Source organism: Camelus ferus, chromosome 14, assembly GCF_009834535.1.
Source record: "Camelus ferus isolate YT-003-E chromosome 14, BCGSAC_Cfer_1.0, whole genome shotgun sequence".
NCBI classification, from domain to species: domain Eukaryota; kingdom Metazoa; phylum Chordata; class Mammalia; order Artiodactyla; family Camelidae; genus Camelus; species Camelus ferus.
This window is the reverse complement of record NC_045709.1, coordinates 18349503-18369092: the sequence shown is the minus strand read 5'-3', so window position 1 is coordinate 18369092 and position 19590 is coordinate 18349503. Positions and strand designations below refer to the sequence as shown.

Genomic DNA, 19590 nt, shown 5'->3' with positions numbered 1-19590 from the left:
GCTGCTGGGAATGATCTGGAGGGAAAAAAAGCAGAAAACTGAGGCTAGGAGATACTGACAATTGACTCCAACTTGGGCGCGGGGCGTAGGAGTGGAGATCAGAGGTCCAGCACTGCCCCGACGACCCCAAGGGCCCAGGGACGGAGCGGAGAGAAGGGCGCGCGCCTCTCTCCAACCGGCGTGCAAAGGTGTGGTGTCTTGGGCATGGGCGGGAGCTGCGCGCTCTCGCTCTCACGGCCGGCCAGACCCCGCACCTGGGACGGATGCTCCCACCCCCGGGCAGTGTCCCCCGCCCCCACCCCGCCCCGCAGTGTCCAGGCGGGGGCGGGCCCAGCCCCGGGCGTGGAGCGGAGCACCCCAGGGGGATGAGTAACCCTCGGCTGCGAGCGGGCGCGGCCCTCCGGGCGCGTGCCAAACCCCGAGATGCTGTAACGCGCCCGGAGCGTCTGGGGTCGTGCCCGAGGGCCGGGAGGGGCGCGGCGGCGGATAAAAGGGCCGCGCGGTGCCGGGAACGCTTTTTCCCCTCGGTGCCTGCGGCGCTTCGCTCCTCGCGGGCGGGCAGGCGGGCGGCACCCGAGCGGCGACCCGAGCTCGGGAGGGCGGACGGAGTCGGGGCGCCGGCCCGTCCCTGGGACATCGACGGCGGGAGCGCGGGCAGGGCCATGGCGGGGACGGCGAGCGCGCCGGCAGCCAGGCCGAGCCTGACGTCCATCTCGTCGGGGGAGCTGCGCAGCCTGTGGACGTGCGACTGCGAGCTGGCCCTGCTGCCGCTGGCACAGCTGCTGCGCCTGCAGCCCGGCGCCTTCCAGCTGCGCGGCGACCAGCTCGTGGTGCCCGGCCCCGCGGAGCCCGCGGCCGCGCGCGGCGGCTTCAACGTCTTCAGCGATGGCCTCGTGCGCCTCGACGGGCAGCTCTGCCGCCTCAGCAGCTACATCAGGAGGTGGGTGGCCTCGCCGCGCGCCCCGGCCCGCCGCCTGGCCCCCGCCGAGGCCTGCCCCCTCGCTACCGGCCCCGTCCCTGGCCTCGCTTCCCGAGTCCCAGCCTGTACCTCCCTCCTAAGTCAGACTTCGAAATTTTGCTCTTTGCTAACGTCACCTGGAGGTGCATAGCCCTCCTACCCCCGCCCTGGTTTTTCTGCCCATTGCACTGACATTTTGCGGCCATGTGAGCCGCCCAGGTGGGCATCAGGGCAGGCGCGTGGGGAAGGGCAGGGTGGGGAAAACAGAACTGGCGGGTGATTTTCCCTTTCTGGCTCCTTAACTGGGTCTGATGAGCTCCAGTTTGGGGCACACCCTTTGCTAAGGAGAGACTCACACCCTGGCTTTAGACTGGGGGGAAGGGGAGGGGAGAGGATGTTCCACTTTGTGCGATGCTCGCTTATCTAGTGAGGAGACCCAAGGGCAGAAATTTAAAGTTTCCTGTCTTTGGCCTCACTTAGTTAAAAAAAAAAAAAAAAATCAATAAACCATGGCTGAGAAGGGACCAAAGCCCCGTGAAGTCCAACCCAGGGCCATGTGGGTTGTCAAGTGGGCAGTTCAGTTCTGGGAAAGTAAGTGCAATGAGTGTTGCTTCCATGGACCCTGGGGCAGAGCTTGCGTGCGCTGAGCTTAATTGGATGAAGGGTGCGCAGGATGCCTAAGTGTTGTGGACAAAGTGCCTGCAGCACTTCCTACCAGACAAGAAGCCACCAGGGATGTAGTCAGGCTGGAGCGGGCTTTGATGGGGTAAAGGAGGCAGCTTCACTGCTGGATTCTGCGGCGCCTCTTGCCACCAGAGGCCACAGCGTGTGGGTGGGGGGATCGGCGGCTCCACGCGGACAGGTCTTAAATTTGCGGCAGAGCTGAGTGCCAGGAAGCGGGCAGTGCAGTCTAGAGTTTGATTCAGAGATGAGTAAGCCGGCCAGCTATTAAAAGGGAAGGCCTTTGCTTTGGGGAAGACAGCAGGCGGTGGTGGGGGATGGAGCCAGGAGAGCAAGCAAAAAAAAAAAAAAAAAAAGAGAGAGAGAGATTTAAAATGCCTCCTTCAAAGCTGCTGGGAAAAACTTGCTTTTCCACACAAAGATAGCGAGGGCTTTGAGTGCCTGAAAAGCCATTTCCCAGCAAGAAATTTCTTCGTCCTTTCTTAGTGAATTGAAAATTCCAAGACATAAGCAGGGGACCATGGGAAGAAATGAGTTAGAAATCAGTTTGCAAAGATTTTAAAAGAAGATAAATATTGTATTTGAGAACAGAGTATGAAAAGTAAAAAATGTCCAGAATTAATTGAAGCTATAGGTTAGACCTTTGACAAGAGTCAGCTCCCCTAGTCTCAGCAAACAGTGTTGCAAAACTTCAAATGGTTTTGAAGTCTGATTGTTAGACTCTTGCTCTGAACACCTCCTCCACAGAAGAAAATTAAACAGCATGGTTCCCTGGCAGTTTAGAGTCTAGAATAAAAATGATCAGGTGACAGAGACCAGGGTTCAAACAGGGATCAGCAAATACAAGGTTCTCATAGTCTACACAATCAAGTGAGGGCCTTTGTCCCCCAGGAGCAGCAGAGAGCATCTGTGACTAGTTTGGGAGCTGGAAGGAACCTGTCTTCCCCCCAGAGGACATGCTGCGGCAGAGGAAGTAGCCCCTTATAACTGGGTGTGCAGGTCTGAAAGATGACTGGGAGGGAACCGCATCTGAATGGAGAGAGCCTTCTAGAAAGAGGAGGAAGACAGTTGTGGACAGCAGTGGGAGGTTTTGCCCTCATGGATCAGGAGTGAGGTGCAGTCAGAATTCAGGTGTCTTTGTTGCTGCTCCTCAAATTGGCCAGATTTAAGCAGTTGTCTTTGGCTTTGGAGGGAGCATACAACTTCCTCTCTCAACATTTGCTCCAAAGCAGTCACTTATTTCCTTCTTCCCTCCCTGAAAGAGGCCACATCTTATACCAGTGCTTCTCAGACTTTAAATAAGCTTGCAAGTCTCCCGAGGATCTTGTTAAAATGCAGATTTTAGATTGAATAAAATTGAAGAGGGACTCAGGATTCTGCAGTTTTACAAGCTCCCACATGATGCCTGTGCTGTTGGCCCAGCGATCATACTTTAAGCAACAAGGTCTTACATACATCTGTCATTTCACATTGAAATGGTGCATCTTCTTATCTGTCTTCCCAATAGACTATATGTTTCTGAAAAAGGAAAGCAAAACTATTTCCTTTTTCATCTTGTGTCCCCAGTGCCCTGCACATAGTAGGTGCCTAGTAAATGTTTATTGCACAAATGAATGTGTGTATTGTTGATTAGAGTCACAGACCTGAGAGTGATAAATCTGAAAATTTGGCTTATTTCACTAGACTAGGGGCAGAAGAAGAAGGCGAGGGAGTGAACAGAAGGAATTGTTGGAGAGCAAAAGGGAGGCTTTGCATAAAGCTAGTGAGTTAACCCGGGAAACACAGCAGGGCCGTCCTGTGTATTCTCAAGGGCAGAACGTTCCTGTAAACTTCTGCTTAGTGTCACAGCAAAGGATTATGGTAGCTATAAGCAGTTTCTGGGCCTTTTACACAAGGACTGTTCCTGTATATTCCCCCTTTTCTCTGCTACTCTCTTCATATTTTTTAAAAATGAACGTACACGTACACACACACACAGAGATGGAAGCCATGGGTTTGAATTCCTATTTGAACATTAAATTGTCAGGATCCAGGGAAATTTGGAGCAGCTTTTCAAGTCATGCTAGAGATGATGTAAAATCTGCAGAGAATGCTGGGTAGACATCCTAAAGGGTGAGTGATGTTTCAGCTACTCCTGATTTGCGAGAAGCAAAAATTCAAAGTGCTTTCTTGGTCCCATCTTTCAGACATTGCCTTGGCTAAGCTGTTCTCTTTTGCCTCCCAAACTGAAAAGATGAGGAAAGAAATTGGAGCAAGAAAGGAGAACCTCTTACTCATTTATTTTTCAGATACTCATACAGTCCTCCTTTCCTGGCAACTCACATGAACACAGCGCTGGTTGTGTGTCAGAAGCTTACAGAGCTTCACCCTAAGGCCAGCTGAGTTGGCCAGAATTAAAGACACTGATGATGTTTGTTAAGTATTTACTATCAGCCCAAGTACGCACATCTATGCTATTGGCACTGCATTAAATCATCAAGTAGAAGGCAACAGTGCTATATCTCTTTTACAGAGGAGGGAACCAGTCCAGATGGGTTAAGTAACTCAAGGTCGTGGTGAGTTGCGGCTCTGGGACCGAGTTCACACAGCCAGTCAGTCAGGACGTGAATGAGATCTTCTTATCTGGAATCACCAAGCTTTCCATTACGTTGTTCTGCCTTTCAGTCTTCGGATTAAAGCCAGGCGTAGAAAGTTTCAGCCTAGCAGCATTTGGGGGCCAGGATAAAATCAATGAAGAGATGAGAGTTTAAAGGAACTCTCTTAAACTGTTTGTGTCTCATCCCTAATGATAAGTTCAGCAAATATCATAAATATCCAGGACACAGAAGCAGTATTTGCATTCATAATTTAGAAATATGCATGATTAAAGATGAGATAACTAGTCCCTAATGTTGTCTGGCCAGGCTTATCTTAAAATAAAATCGGGGGTTGAATGTCAGGTGCTTTAAGACCTGTGAGACTTAACAACTAGGTCCTCAGTCTTTTTGTATTTTAGTGACATACTTATCCAAATCTCACACCAGTGAATTCCAAAGGGATATTCACATTCATTTATTTCGCTGCAATTTTGGGATGTTTAACAATTGGACCATAACTGGAGGCTGAGAATGGATGAATTAAGCAGGTATTTCTGATCTGTGACCTTGTTTAAATAGAGAGTTAAGTAGGGATCTTGCCACAGCCTCTTGTCTGTAAATTCTGTTATCAGAGCTCTCATGTGAGCAGCATTTTCCTGCATCTGTGGTACAGTGATAACTGCCATGCTCTGTGATGATGTTTACAGCCCCGTTAAGATCCTAAACGTGCCTCTAAATCATCAAAGGAAGATTAAATTATGCTGAGCATAGTCTTATTATTCAGGATATCTTATTAAATTCAGACTCCAAAAGAGGCGATGCATGTATAGGTATGCATTAAACTCAATATGTGACTATCCAGAAGATTCTCCCTCCTCCTCCCCCTGCCCAGTCCTCCTCCTTTGATCAGGCCAAATAGCTCTCTGAGCCCTTAGCATTCAAAAAAGCCTTCTACAGAATTCTGGGGAAAACTGATTATTTTCCCAACCAGTGATCATTTCCAAGTTGCAATTTTTATCTTTTTCCTGCCGATGATACCTCCAATCAGATGTCAGTCGATTTTGTAGGCAGAGGCAAGGATCGCACTGTTATTTGTGTCATCACAGTAGTAATCAAAACTGCAGATTTTCTGGATGTACGGTACACACACATCGTGTGTGTGTGCTGGAGAATGATGGTTAGACTGTGGATATTGAGAGAGAAGAGGAATCTCCTTGAGGAAAATATTAAGTGCTTAAATGACTATAAATTAACTCCATGATAAACAAGGTGGGAGAATGTGAAAATTGCTTTGGATGGCTCACAGGTGGTACCCGACTTCCAGCCGGCATCATGCATCTATCTCTTTGTTCACTCCAATCAGACTCGTCCTTTTCTTCCTCTTTGACTACAAGACTTTTCTCTCTCTGCCCATCCCCGCAGCCCTCTGCAACCACAGACCTTACTCTTCTCTCCTCACCCCCCTCCCAGGTCACTCTTGCCAGCCTGTGCCACGTCCTTGGCAGCTGCATAGATGGATGGCAGAGGGGTAGGGAGCACGAGGGAGCCCCTCCCTGTGCCGCTGCCCTGTTACTCCATCCCCATCTTCTGGGCCCTAAGCCCCTCAGATATGTATGTTGTATGTCAATGCCCGGCACATAATTGGTGCTGAGTGAATGCTGTTGAATGAATGAATGAGAATGAATGAACCCAGCAAACGGTGGTTCCCTTTCTGATTCCTGCGCCTCTGCTTCCTTTCTCCAGTACCTCTTGGCAGTTGGTCAGTTGGGACAAAGAACAGGAAAATTCTCTCTGCTGATGCGGAGCACAGCGACACTCCCCTTCAGGGGCTGCCCCACCCTGTCTCAGCGCGCACTGTTCCGCCTGGTCAGGGTGAGGGTGGAGGAGGCACATAAGAAGAACCATGCGACACCCCGTCTGCACTGTCTTACCATCCGTTCCCCTCCAACGCAGCTAGGTCCCCTGCCTCTTCTCCATTGGCACCTCCTCTCCCCTACTCCAGCCCTCAGCACCTGCAGCCCTGAACATCAACCCCTGCATCCCCTCTCCTCCCCTGGATGCATCAGCCTGTGTCCCCTCCCCAGGGGACCAGCCCCCTGGCCACCCCTGGTGCCCAGGGTTGGGAGGTGGAGACCACCTTAAATGCCTGGGGAAATAGAAGGCAGAATCACCTTAAATGCTCCGTGGGGGTTAGGTTTTAAAGGATCTCAAATCAGATCTGACAATCCCAGAAAAAAATGATGACACAGATTTCCAAGAAGCCAAGCTGGAGGCCTGCGAGCAGAAGCTGTGCTTTTCTGGCTGGGGGTTAGGTATTCTCCACTGCTCCTGACCCCTGCCTGGGGCACTGTCCTGGGCTCCGGCCCCTCTAAGTGGGTTGTGGGAAGTGGGCGATGGGGAGGGAGGCTGAGAGGACAGTGTGGCCACAACTCCCTGCTGTGGGGGCTCCCCAAGGCGGTGATTTTCATGTCAGGCTCTGGAAGGACCACAGGCTGGAAAGAAAAGCGGGAGCTGTCCCGCCCGGGACAAGCCAGCTCAGGGTGTAGTGGCGAAAGCAGCCCATTGACTCCATGCAGCCCGCACAGCAGAGCCGTCCACGGGAAGCCATGCGGTCTGGAAGAGGGACTGTGGCTGACATCCCGCAGCCTGCTGGGTACCACTCGGCCTGCCCAGGTCCACTCGGCTTCTGAGCTTGGGCTCAGTTAGACAATTAGCCATCTTCTTGAAGGAAGACAATTTGTGCTCGCATCTGTCTTGTTTATCAACCGTGCAGGTTGAGATGCAGACTGCTTGGAAAATGTGTAGAGTGGGGAGAGAAAGCTGACGTGCTGGAGGAAAGAGTCAAAAAGCCAGAAGCTCTTCCTGGGCTGGAATAATGAACTAAAACCAAGGAGGCTAAATTTAATAGGGCCCTGGACAGAAATCTAACATTATTTTGGTTTTTGTTTTTCAACTGCACACGCTCACCGTCAGGGAGAGGTGAATTAGTTCGATTCTGGTGAATACTGGTCGATTGCGTAATCTGGGGGGGGGGTGCTGGGTTTATCTTGGAATTAGAGAAGGGAAAAGGGGAGGAGAAGGAGAGGAAAATTTCAGACCCACCAGTTAGTCAGGATGACTGCACTGAGCACACCCAGTGAATTCCACTGATTGAGTATAAGTCATTCTCAGTCCAGAGAGACGTAGCACTCCTGTAGCTTCAAACTAACTCTTACAGCCCAAGGTGGACGGTGCTGGTCAGCATCTGGTGAAGACTGCCTCTGAGAGCCAAGCATTGGTGCCAGGTGCCCCCAGGACCACGGACACCTTTTGGCTGCATGCAGATCTGTCTGCCGACCAGGGGGAAGGATTTATGCATTTGGTACAAGATGTGGCTGCCTCCCTAAGGGCACACGTTAGGGGACTTTCTTCAAAAAGTCTGGATGTTGCAGGCACCTGTCCAGCATGTCCCCTCCTGACTGTGACTGGAGGGTTCACTGCACTTGCCGCCTTCTCTGCTTTCTTCATAGGTATGTGGAACTGACCAACTACTGTGATTATAAAGACTACAGGGAAACTATATTGAGCAAACCAATGCTGTTCTTTATTAACGTGCAAACCCAAAAGGACGCCTCAAAAGGTAGGTCTGTAGATGTTTGCGCTTGGTTCTGCCTTGCTGGGCTGTGGGCTGTGGTCAGCTGCTGAGGCAGACGCTGGGCCTGGAGAAAGCAGGGTGGACATCAGCTCGTGCCAGGCTGGAAATGAGAAGCCTGCCATGTTAGGCCACCGAAAGCCCAGCACAAGCCTGCAGAGCAAACCCCTGAATGATCCTCCGGCTGAAGCCATCTGTCTCCTGAGTTTTCTTTCATGCTTCCTGTCTGAGCAGGGAGTGATTTCTGAGCCTACAGGGGTTGCAAAGATGACCGGAGTGATGAAGAGGATGATCTGTGTTACTGTTTACCGCATCCCAAACACGTGTGCCAGGCATGCTCTGATGTCATTAATTTGCCAACAGCCCTGCTGGGCATATCATCCAAAGGAGAACGTTTTTGAGCGTGAAAGCAGGTACTGTTAATAATTATGCTGCTACAGAGGTATAAACTGGAAGAGACTCAGGCTTAGCTAGGATGAATGGTCATCCTGCCTGAGAAAGGACCTGGATTCTCCCCATTTTATAAAGGAGAAAACTAAGATAAAGAAGGTAAATGATTTCGATGCTTTTATATTTCATGTTATAGCCTTCAAATTTCAATTTTAGACATATCTCTTTCTCGTTTTCTTCCAAGAAATCAGACTAACTGATAACAACTATATTAACTCAAATTTCAATATGAAAAATCTGTTTTTAACTTCTACCTCCTGCTGAAGTGATATATGGTGAAAGTCATGAGCATAATGCTCTGTGATAGAGTTAGAATGTCTTAAACTTACTTCTAAATAACGTTCTTAAAATGAGCCCAAGGGAATAAGAATTGATCTACAAATTCCAAACAGACTTCCTCAAACCTGCCCTCTCATTCAGATTCGTGGAGCTGACTCTCTGCTGTCTCATTCAGAGTCATTCAGATTCCCTGCTCATTTCATCATTCAAAGTCACGATGTCCTTCTCTGCAGGAGGGGCTGGGAACAGATCGCACTGTAACAAGCAATGCTTGTTAGAGCCTCTGAGCCCCTGATCTTATTTGGCTTGATGGTGACTAGAAAGCCAGTGAATTCTCTAAGAATGCAATTCACAGATGTATCAAGTACACCTCCTGCATCGATCTCTCAGGAGGAATCTCAAGAAAGAATAAGAGACCTCTCCATTTTAACATTTTCATGAAAGTACAGGGAGTGGTAGAAGGAATATTTGTGGGTGGCCTTCAGAAGTACACAGTTGTGTCTCTTGTGGAAGGAGGCACTGAAACCCAGTCCTGGTTAATTGTAAGGAAAGCCATGAAATGAAGAAATTCTCTGACATAGACTCTTAATATGGTTAAGGTTAAGTTATGAAAATTGTGATGCAACATGTTCAGCCCTGCTTCTATCCCAAAATATACTCTTGTGCAAATTTAGAAAAAGCCACCATTAACGCCAGACAATTTACTGATCCTTCCCAAAAGTCTGTCATTAGAAATATACACATAGACAATGTGAAAGTGATTGGCATCCTCTAGAATTGTGCAGTGTGCAACCTGCCCAACCAGCACAACTGTGGAGCGTGGTGGCCCCGAGTGTCTAATGAGCTCAAAGGTCTTGATTTGGCTTATGTGAAAGTTAACTCAAGGTATCAAATAGCTGGCTTGTTTTACTTGATTATTTATATCTTTTCTCAAAGAGGATATAAGGTGGTTTATATCTAAAGTGTCCCCCAAATGATTTGGGAGACAGGAAAAGCGGAGTAGGAAAAATAAGATGAATAAGGTTAGTGCAAAAGTTAAGTTCAAAATGTATTCCCCAAGGACGTAACGCTTGCTCTTGGTGGACGACAGGTTTGACGCTCAAAACCAGTGCAGAATGTTCGGTTTCCAAAATCATGTGATGGCTGGTCCATGGCCTTTAGACAAAGGGTGACATCCTGTGTTATATATCTTCCTAGAAAAAAATGCTTGAGTAATGAAGGCCATAGAGCTTGATTCTGGGGGCTGGAAAAGTTAAGAGATTATTGGTTAATAATATTGCAAATTTCCTAGTGAGTGAACAACCTTCCTTTTGCTTAGATTATATAGATTTGGACAGAGTTGGATTTAAGGGATTACTAAACCAAACCCACCAAACAAACACCAACAAAAAACAACTTCCAGAACATAGACGCGTTAGTATTTAAACATCGGGAGAGACTTTCCCATGGGCTAGTATTGCTGGAGTTGGGTGTGGAGGAGAACCACCCTCAAATTGCCTCGGTCCTTAGAACCCAGATTAGCCCTTTGGCAAAGGGCTCTAGGGGAGGGCAGGGAAGGAAGAGGGAGGGGCAGCCACGGGGTAGCCTCCTTCCCTGGACTTTGCTGATTTTCTGCTTTGCAAATGAGGAAGCGTAGGTGAGAGCCAAGTCACTGTTTACCCAGCCAGGCGGGGACCCGTGTTCACTTTGGCTCCCCGCACTGGATGCGTGCAGCGGCGACTCAATCCTCATCTGTGATAATTAGGGAACGGAATTTTCAATTTCTGAGACAAGAGTAACAAAGTGCAGCCTGGGGGGAGCTGGTTTTCTGAGCTGCCTTTACAAGATCCTGGAGCTTCCTTCACATTTACATCTGCAAACTTCTCAGAAACATTCCTAGAGATGGGTTAGGCTTTGCAGCCAGGTCCTGAGGGAGCAGCAAGGGAAGTTATAAACAAATAAAATCTCCAAACACGGTGGGAATCACTGCTTTGTCAGAAGTATGTTTACATCACACATGCACCCTTCTCTTTGACTTCTGTGTCCTAATTTCTAGAAAAAACATATGCATTTCTTGTGAATACAAGGCACCCCAAGATAAGAAGACAGCTGGAGCAGGGGATGGACATGGTCATTTCCTCAGTGATTGGAGAAAGCTACCGGCTTCAGGTGAGCGTCAGTCTGTCTGAATCCAGGGCTGTCAATGCACAGAGGGCATCTGTGCTCTCTACCTGCCAGGGCTGAGTCCCTGGAGCTCAAATGTAACTTAACTGAATGCAGGCATAGAAGTTTTCCATTGCTTCATTACACAACCAAGAAAATGAGCTTAGTTTCTAGCCATTTATTAGACACGGGTAAGAATAAATATAAATTTGACAGAGCAGTTCAAGGTCTTTACATGGAATTTGAAGCAAATGCAAAGGTCTGTTTAAAAAAAAATCAAGGCAAATGTTTAAAAATACATCAGAATGAAAGAGAAATAAGAGGTGCTATATTTTGGATATTTTGGCCATTGTTAATTCTATAATATAATTCTATAATAAAATATGTCTGTAATATAATCCATGAAATCCATTAACTGCTTCTTTCTCTTTCAGTTTGATTTTCAAGAGGCAGTAAAGAATTTTTTCCCTCCAGGAAACAAGGTGGTTAATGGAGAAAATTTGAGCTTTGCGTATGAATTCAAGGCTGATGCGTTATTTGATTTCTTCTATTGGTTTGGGCTCAGCAATTCCACTGTAAAAGTGAATGGAAAAGTCCTGAATTTGTCAAGTACAAGTCCAGAAAAGAAGGAGACCATTAAATTATTCCTGGAAAAAATGAGTGAGCCTTTAATCCGAAGGAGCAGTTTCTCTGACCGAAAATTCAGTGTAACTTCCAGAGGTATGTTAAAAGCTCTCAAGTACCTGAGGAAGACGGTTAAATAAAAGGGGAGAATAGTATCATGGGAGAGAAGAATCAGTTAATTGAAAAGATAAAGCCTCTTGATAAAGGGTGAGTGTAATATCACATATTTCAGGAAGTAAGACGTGAGAAATGTTTACCACCAAAAAGCAGCACAGTGACTTTTCCTTTTAGGCTCCTTAAAGTCTTCTGACAGCAGTTCTATTGTGCAGTGCACCTAGAAAATAATTTTAAAATATATTATTAATGTACATACATGTTAAACTCATTTAAGTATTGTTAATAATAATTTAAATATAAAAGAATAATGCTTTCCTCATGTGATTATTCAGCGCAACAGAATGTTAAGGAAAAGTGTTGGTTGGGGGAGGAAGCTACCTGGTCAAGACATCTATCTTCAAAAATATTTGGAAGGGTTCTCCAGAGTTTGTAAGACCACAAAAGAATAACTCTTCCTTTTTCTGGCTTACTTCACTTAGAATGGCAATCTCCAGGTCCATCCATGTTGCTGCAAATGGCATTATTTTATTCTTTTTTATGGCTGAAATACCATGATATCACTCATAGGTGGAATCTGATAAAAAAAAAAGACACAAATGAACTTACTTACAAAACAGAAACAGACTCACAGACATAGAAAACAAACTTATGGTTACCAGTGGGGGAAGGCGGGGTGAAGGGATAAATTGGGAGTTTGAGATGCACCGATACTAACTACCATATATAAAATAGATGAACAATGAGTTTCTTCTGTATAGCCCAGGGAACTATATTCAATATCTTGTAGTCACCTATAGTGAAAAAGAATATGAAAAAGAATATATGTATGTGTATGTAGGACTGAAACATTATGCTGTACACCAGAAACTGACACAACACTGTAAACTGGATATACTTCAATTAAAAAAAAAAATGAGGCACCAGTGAAGAATAAACGTTTTTAAAACTTGTTAAAAAAAAAAAAAAGAAGAAGAAGAACTCTTGAGAATGCTACAGATCACATGGGGTGTGTTCTAGCTTTGAATACCCAGCGCCTCCACCCAGGACTAGTCTGATGTGGTTAAGGAGGTGGCATCAGTCAGGTCTTGTCTGGATTTGTCTTTTGCTGAGCCCTTCTCTGTCCCAGGCTAGTCTGGGCTGAAAGACAATGTCCTTGAACCAGAACTCCTGCTGCTAATTGCAAACAAACAAACAAACAAACAAAAACAAGCAAACAAAAGAACACCAGTCTCTATGAACCTGCAGTTTTCAAAAAGTTAAAAAAAAAAAAACCCAAAGGTTTCATTAATTGTATTTGATGACAGTTCCTTTCTTCCAGTGTTTCTAGCAAAAATGCTTACTCCTAGCTCGCTCTTATCCTGGAATGAGTTTCTCTGTGTCTCCCTCCTCCTCCTCCCCCTCCCACCCCCTACCCCTTGCTGTAGCTTCCTCTGCTGGTTGTTTCCTACAAAGATGCCCTTCTGCTCTGCTCCATGGCAGCCATGTGGGTGGTTATACGCTCTTCCTTTTTGGGGAAGATTGCCTTGCCTGGTTGCAGCCATCCCAGATGCCTGGTCCTTCCTGTGACGCCCTCCAGCCTCACCCACTGGCCACCGCAGCCTGGGCAGCGCTTCACTGTTTCACCATTGCTCACCCTCTATCCTATATGCTGCCCGGATGTCCACTCACATCCTGGGGACACTGTGGGGCACGTGAAATTGGGCAGTGCTTCCTTGCAAAGTTTCCTCTGAGCCAGCCCTGGGGCCACTTCCACTCCAGGGCAGTGAGAAGGACACTTCAAGGCCCACGGAGCCATCATTATGCACCACAGGTGGCCCAGCCACGATACAGCAGCCCCCACCGCCTCCCAGCAGACAGCTCCACCGGCTCTGCCCTTGTGATCAGTTAGCCCAGCTCCATCTCCACTCAAAAACTGACTTGTGTCCCGGCATCTGTCCCCCACCTGTGGGCCTTTTGTCATCAAATGAGAAAGGGTACCTGCATCTCCAGGCCCTGGAGAAAACAGGTGACAATCCACATCCTGCAGGTAAACAGAAAGCAACACGTTTCTGTCATCTTTCTGAGTTTTTCTTGGGAAGCCAGATTCGCTGTTCATTATTGAAATGGTTACGCTGGGTGTTGCACGGGTTTTAAGGCACTGTTGGGTTATGGTTTTGTTTTCCCAGTGATGGTAATAACGCCTGCCCTGTTTACCTTTTTCAGGTTCAATAGATGAAGTTTTTAACTGTAGTCTGTCACCCAGATCATCTTTGGCGGAGCTTCTTTTGACAGAATTGCCATTTCCATGTGTTCTGGAATCTGAAGAGACACCCAACCAATTTATCTGATTGGACTGGACACTCGGGGCTTCCTCCTGCTCCCCGGGCCTGCGCCACAACTAGGTTGAGGGGACGAGAGAGAGAGGTGGGAGGCAGGCACTTCCGCCCTCCACTCCTACAGAGGCCCCTCTCTTCCATGTCCACGGGCAGTGCCTTGGCAGCTGACTTCAGGATGGGGGGGCTTTGGCCCCATGGCCTGGGGCGGGGGGTGGTGTCCTCTCCTTTTAACACTTCTCCAAAGAGGCAGAGGGAGCGGCAGGTCCTGCCACCCTGAACACTTTGCTGACACCCTGGCGTCCTGAGAACTTCCCGGGCAGCCTTTGTGGGAGCCGTCTGACTTGGGTTTTGCCCTGTGATGCTTCATAAATTTGGGTTCAGCCCTCTGCTTGGAACATCCTTGTCTGAACCCACACCCAGCAAGCATGGGGTTCGCAGTGCTGTTCTCTTGCGAACTTGGCTGGGCAAAAAGCCAGAACATCTTTCATTGAAAGGCAAGTCTGTTTTTCATCCTGCCCACAGGACACCTTAGGAGAAACGTTCAAGGTACGATTTGCTGGAGGACTGGCCAGGTGGATAGGATGGTAACCCCACCCCCCACTGCCTGCAATTTGAACTCCCTTGGCCTCCCTTTTATCAACGTGGCCTGTGTAGAAAGAGGCCAGGTGATGTGATACCAGACATGACAGGAGAAGGGTAATGTATACAGCAGTGTCCTCTTTATTAAAAGCACATTATGTCAGTTGGGTATTTTATAAGCTTTTAGTTTCCTAACACTAAAAGCAAAATTGAAGAAAGCTATACCATTACCATAATACGTTGTTACATCAATACATTTTTCATCTCATAGCTACAGTGGAGTTCTTCAAAAAGAAAAAAAAAAATCATCCTATTTACATACAAAAACCTGCACGAATGAATCGCTACATGTGTTATAATGAGGAAGATGTATGGGTCCTGAGTATAATTTTTCTATCCTTTTAAAAAATATTTCTGTATTATACATTTTGATAGCACTACTAATTGGCCTTTCACTTATATTTGAAATGTTGTGTACTATATTTGTGCAGTTAAATGTTTCCTTAGCATTCAGCATAGAATCGATTAACTTTGTGACCAAGCGTGTGCGATCCTCCCTGGGTTCCGCAGGGGGTGTGCTTGCCTTGTAACTTACTAACTTACAGCAGGAACTGTGGTCTTACGGCTACTTTCTGAAGAAGAGCCTTTTGAAGAGCAGGTCTATGAAGTATTTGAAGAAAAAAAAATTGATACTGATGTTTCAGAAAAGGGAACTATTCCTTAATAACAGAAGAGGACAAACATTTGTTACTCAACTGAGTGCAAAATGGAGAGTATGAATAAGAACATAAATGTTATACCAGAGCAAACAAACCTCTGGTGGATATCAAATATTATATGCTTCCCAAAGGAAATAGAAACTCTATTCACAAAAACTGACAAAGTAGATTTTTCAAAAGTAGTTAAATTTGGGGAAACCATTGGGAACCACTCCAGGAATGGACTAAAGATCTGAAAGGTTTCTTTTATCATTAAAATTTGTTTTTCAGTTGACTCAGCAGTCACTCATTTGAAAGTCACTCAGCAAACTTTTATCGACTCCCTCTAAAGAAATGTACACTGTGCTAACGTATTTCATTAGCAAATGTCACAAAGAAGCAATATTGGGAAATCTTTAAAATTGGTGAAAAGTCTATTGGGACAGATGTTCCTGGGTAGAAGAGATCTGGGTATATATGTGGCCTGATTCCGATGTTTTGACAGACTAAGACCACTAGAAATCTATAGGACAGGAATGGCCTAAGCAATCATCCATTCATTCAACAGGTATGATTGAGTGCCTGCTGTGTGCAGTGCACTGAGGCTGGTATATTAGGTATTAATTTGTTCCAACAAGAATGCAAATCCAGACATTATCTACAGAATGAAGGAGTTTTTTCCTTATTACCTCATGGTTATAGTTTGATTTTTGGCCAAAGAATAACATTGCCAGACTTGATGCCTACCTTAATTATCAGCTCAAGTTTCTTCTTACTGTTTCAAATATCCAGTCTATCTTCAAAGAGCAAAGTTATGCCCCTACTTAAGACATTCAAAAGAATGTGCATCAATTTCTGAAGGGAGTTTCTAAAGAATTTCAAAAATGCTTTAAGCAATCATGGTGTCATTAGAATAAATGATTACTTTGAAGAAGAGAACATTCATTTGGATGGATAAATGCTGGTATAACAGATTTAAAATGACTGTTCACACTTGATATTCACGGCTTGAATAAACTTGAGAGGACTAACAATGCAAGGTGTTAGTAATTACTCTTAAGAGTTCAGAGAAGAGCAGAACACAAGAATCAGAGACAGCAGAGATGGCCCAGGAGGGAGGTGACATTTATACACGATTGATGAGGTTTTGATAGAATCAAGGTCTGAACTTGCTCTCATGGCTTTATTTGGATAAAATGTAAGCGAGTTTGGAGAATGGCAAGCTACAAGCAGAGCTTAGAATTTACTCTATTAAACTGGGCTGTCCTAATAAAATAGAGAATATTATAGAATTTTCTTCTCTGGATTTTTTCAATGAAAGGATAGCATTCATTCATGGACTGCTTAACCTCAACCCCTCTTAGTGGCAGAAATGAACCAGATGACCTCAGGAAGACACAGATCTCTGATGGTTAATTTTATGTGTCAATCTGGCTGGGCTGCGGTGTCCAGATGTCTCAATAAACATTATTCTTGATGTTTCTATGAGGGTGTTTTTGGATGAGGCTAACATTGAGATCAGTGGACTTTAAGTAAAGCAGATGGCCCTCCACGATGCCAGTGGGCCTCTCCCATCAGTTGAAGGCCTGAATTTAACAAAAGTCTGACCTGCCCTGAGCAAGAGGAAATTCTCCACAGATGACCTTCAGGCTTGAACTGCAAGGTCGGATCTGCCTGGAGTTGCCCTGGGTCTCTGGCCTGCTGGCCGGCTTTAGGACTTGCCAGGCTCCACAGCTGTGTGAGGCAGTTCCTTAAATGAAATCTCTTTCTCTCTACAACCACACACTGTATTGGTTCTGTTTCTCTAGAGAACCCTTAATAATACAGTCTATCACAGAAATTGAGAAAATGTTTTATGAATTAATCAATCAGCCAAAACAAAAAGAAAAGGCAGTTTTTTTTTTTTTTTAACATGAAGACATTTGAATAAAAGCACATACTACATAGTAATAGAAAGTCTTTGCCCCAAATGTAACAAGCAAGCCAGAGAGAGAAACTTCACTCAGGAAATCTGTATCCAAAGCACGTGGCATCGCTAAGGAAGGTCTGTGACCATTTCTGGGCTTTTGGACGCAGCCATCCACCCAGTCTCCCATCAACTCTTCCCCATTCTCCCTCTCATTCAGGAGACAAACTTGCCTCTCCCTTTACCTGGAGCAGAGCTCCTCACACTTGAATGTGCCCAGGAGTCTGCTGGCGGTTAAGCCGCAGGAAGTCTGGGTGGGACCTGAGCTGCTGCGTTTCTAGCAGTTTCCCAGGTGGTACCCAGACTGCCGGCCCTGGGACAAGGCGCTAGACCTACCTGCCCTTCTCATACTTTATGGATCACCTGGGGATCTAGTTAGAAAAGCAGAATCTCGGGCCGAGCTGACACACTGGCCTGTGTTCTGGTCAGATGCCCGGGTGGCAGTGGGTGCACTCAGTGTGGGAAGCAGCTTCCTGGCACACCTGCCTCCCCGGGCCCAGACCCCACCTGCTCTCTCCTGGAGCATCACGTTCTCTCTCTCCCTGCTCCTTCCCCTTGGCCTATGAACTTGGCTAGTCCTCCCTCATTTCAAGTAGTAACTGTCTACCTGACCCACTCCCTCTTTCCAGCTAGACTTTCCTCCTTCACAGCCCAAATTTCTATCCTTGCTGTCCCCTCTGCCACCACCCACCCCGTCTCTACTATTCATCACATTCCCTCTGTAGTGTGCGTGGCAGAGAGAAATTTATTGTAATCATTTCACTTGGAAATAACCAGTTAACATTTAACCCATTCAGTGTAACTACCTTCAGTTGGTTTTGATTAATTCAAAACACTGGAAGAGCCATCTTGGTGACCTAGATGTCTTTGTACCTGTATGGTAGACTCACTCTGGTGGGATACGGAACCTCGCTTCTCTTGCTCCAGGAGAAGAGCCCAAGATTTACTTAAACTAACCGACCTGACCCCGCTCTGTCGTCTAACCCACTTCAGTGCCTTCTCTGTGTGTCCAGGTGGAGCCCAGGCTTCAGGGCCTTCTGCTCAGCTCTCTGGCCCCTTTGCAGTTTGGCAGGACCGGGCTGTCAGGGACCCTGGCGTGCGCAGGCGCAGGCCGTTCCCGCCTCCTGGGCGCCTGCTCAGCCTTGTGGCCCCTCCTCCTCTTCACCTGAGAACTCAGTGCAGGCAGCTCCTCTTCCAGGACCCGCCCCCCGGGCTCCCGTGGTACCGGGTACTGCCCTGAGTGTGCTCAGTACTTGTTGAGGGGAAGAAGAAAGGAAAAGAATTCTGCTTAATCCTTGAACAGAGTTGCCTTGAGGAATCCAAATCCAAAGGCAGGCAGAGTGCTGTACTGCTCACAATGCAATGGACCCATCCCAGCAATCCATTCTGAAGCAGAAATGAAAGATTCTAAAAAGGATGGAGATCAGAAGAGCAGTAAGACAAAAGGGCAATAGCTTTGGTTTGTGTGGCTTGAAGAGTTATAAATTGTCATTAGAATTATTCACCTTTCAGCCCAGTGAGGTACGTTCTCGTATATTCACTTTACAGACAAGGGAGCTGGGGCTCCGAGCAGCATCTGCTCTCTCCGCAAGGCTCCCAGCTAGAAAGTGATGCATCTTCTGACTCTCATTCAGTGCGTACCCCACCATTGCACGGCTTGCTTAAGACGAGGCAAATGTAGGATATTAATAAAAATTCACTTTTAAAATTCTATGTACTCACTGTGCTATTTTAAAAATATAGTTCTCTTAAATTATGCCATGCCAATTAGCTCTATTTCCAGACGATAATCCGTTATTGGGTGTTACTTTCTTAATTTAGATGCCACTACCAAATCCTAACTTAGACTCATCCCTTCTAATAACATCTACAGAAATCTAGGTCTCTTCATGTGTCCCACTATTCACTGCTCTAAATCTGAGAGTCTCAGTGTGTTGTATTCATTCCATTACATGGATAGGACTCTCAGAAAACGCTAGTAGCGCTTCATTTTGAAGAAACTCCTTGCATATATTCGTGGGATCCTTACTTTGATGCCTATTCTGTCTCCTTTGATAAACTCCCTTTCGTTACACCTCACTGTTCCCCTAAGGTCCTATGTTAGAATAACCCCTTGAAAGGATAAGGGATGGTTGTAAATTGCTTTCTAAACATGTTGCCAGCAATCTCCAACGCACACTTCTGTCTTCTCTGTGCACCCGCGTGGGTAATAGCTGCGTCCTAACCTGGAGGCATTCAATATTACTAAGCACCTACTATGCGTCAGATTTTCAGGTAGGTGCCAATAATATGAATACAAAAGGCACTCCACATGCTGGGAAAACTCTAACATACTTGGGGGTGGGAGACAGTTTCATTGTGGGGACGGAAGATCAGTTCAATCGATAATCACAAAACACGGTTTTCGGTGCCAGGAACGTGGCCTTGGGAGGAGAAAGGTGTCACAAACATCCCTGCTCTCTCCTCTTTCCAAGCACACTTTTCTTTCACCTTCCTCCCTCTCCTAATTCCTGTGCTCACTTCAGTCTAATCTCCCCGTGCTCCTCTCCCCAGATACACAAGACAATGCGCAGG

General features: G+C 46.6%; 1 protein-coding gene across 2 annotated transcripts; it reads left to right on the top strand.

The window, feature by feature from the left end:
• The first annotated feature begins 356 nt into the window (after positions 1 to 356).
• MEDAG (mesenteric estrogen dependent adipogenesis) lies at positions 357 to 16084 on the top strand. Of its 2 annotated transcripts, none has more exons than XM_032496346.1 (5): positions 357 to 940; positions 7725 to 7834; positions 10611 to 10723; positions 11152 to 11199; positions 13661 to 16084. In XM_032496346.1, exons 1-5 carry the CDS (start codon positions 366 to 368, stop codon positions 13667 to 13669), a joined length of 855 nt encoding a protein of 284 aa, XP_032352237.1. In that variant the 5' UTR covers positions 357 to 365; the 3' UTR covers positions 13670 to 16084. The 2 variants fall into 2 exon arrangements, with proteins under 2 accessions (XP_032352237.1, XP_032352236.1); XM_032496345.1 differs by having other exon boundaries at positions 381 to 940; positions 11152 to 11437.
• The last annotated feature ends 3506 nt before the right edge of the window (positions 16085 to 19590 follow it).

What these genes read in the sequence shown, in the direction of transcription:
- MEDAG (XM_032496345.1), top strand. Translation starts at nt 663, where the DNA reads ATGGCGGGGACGGCGAGCGCGCCGGCAGCCAGGCCGAGCCTGACGTCC. An exon ending in CTCAGCAGCTACATCAGGAG is followed by an intron (nt 941 to 7,724) that starts GTGGGTGGCCTC and finishes CTTTCTTCATAG; the next exon opens with GTATGTGGAACTGACCAACT. An exon ending in GAGAAAGCTACCGGCTTCAG is followed by an intron (nt 10,724 to 11,151) that starts GTGAGCGTCAGT and finishes TTTCTCTTTCAG; the next exon opens with TTTGATTTTCAAGAGGCAGT.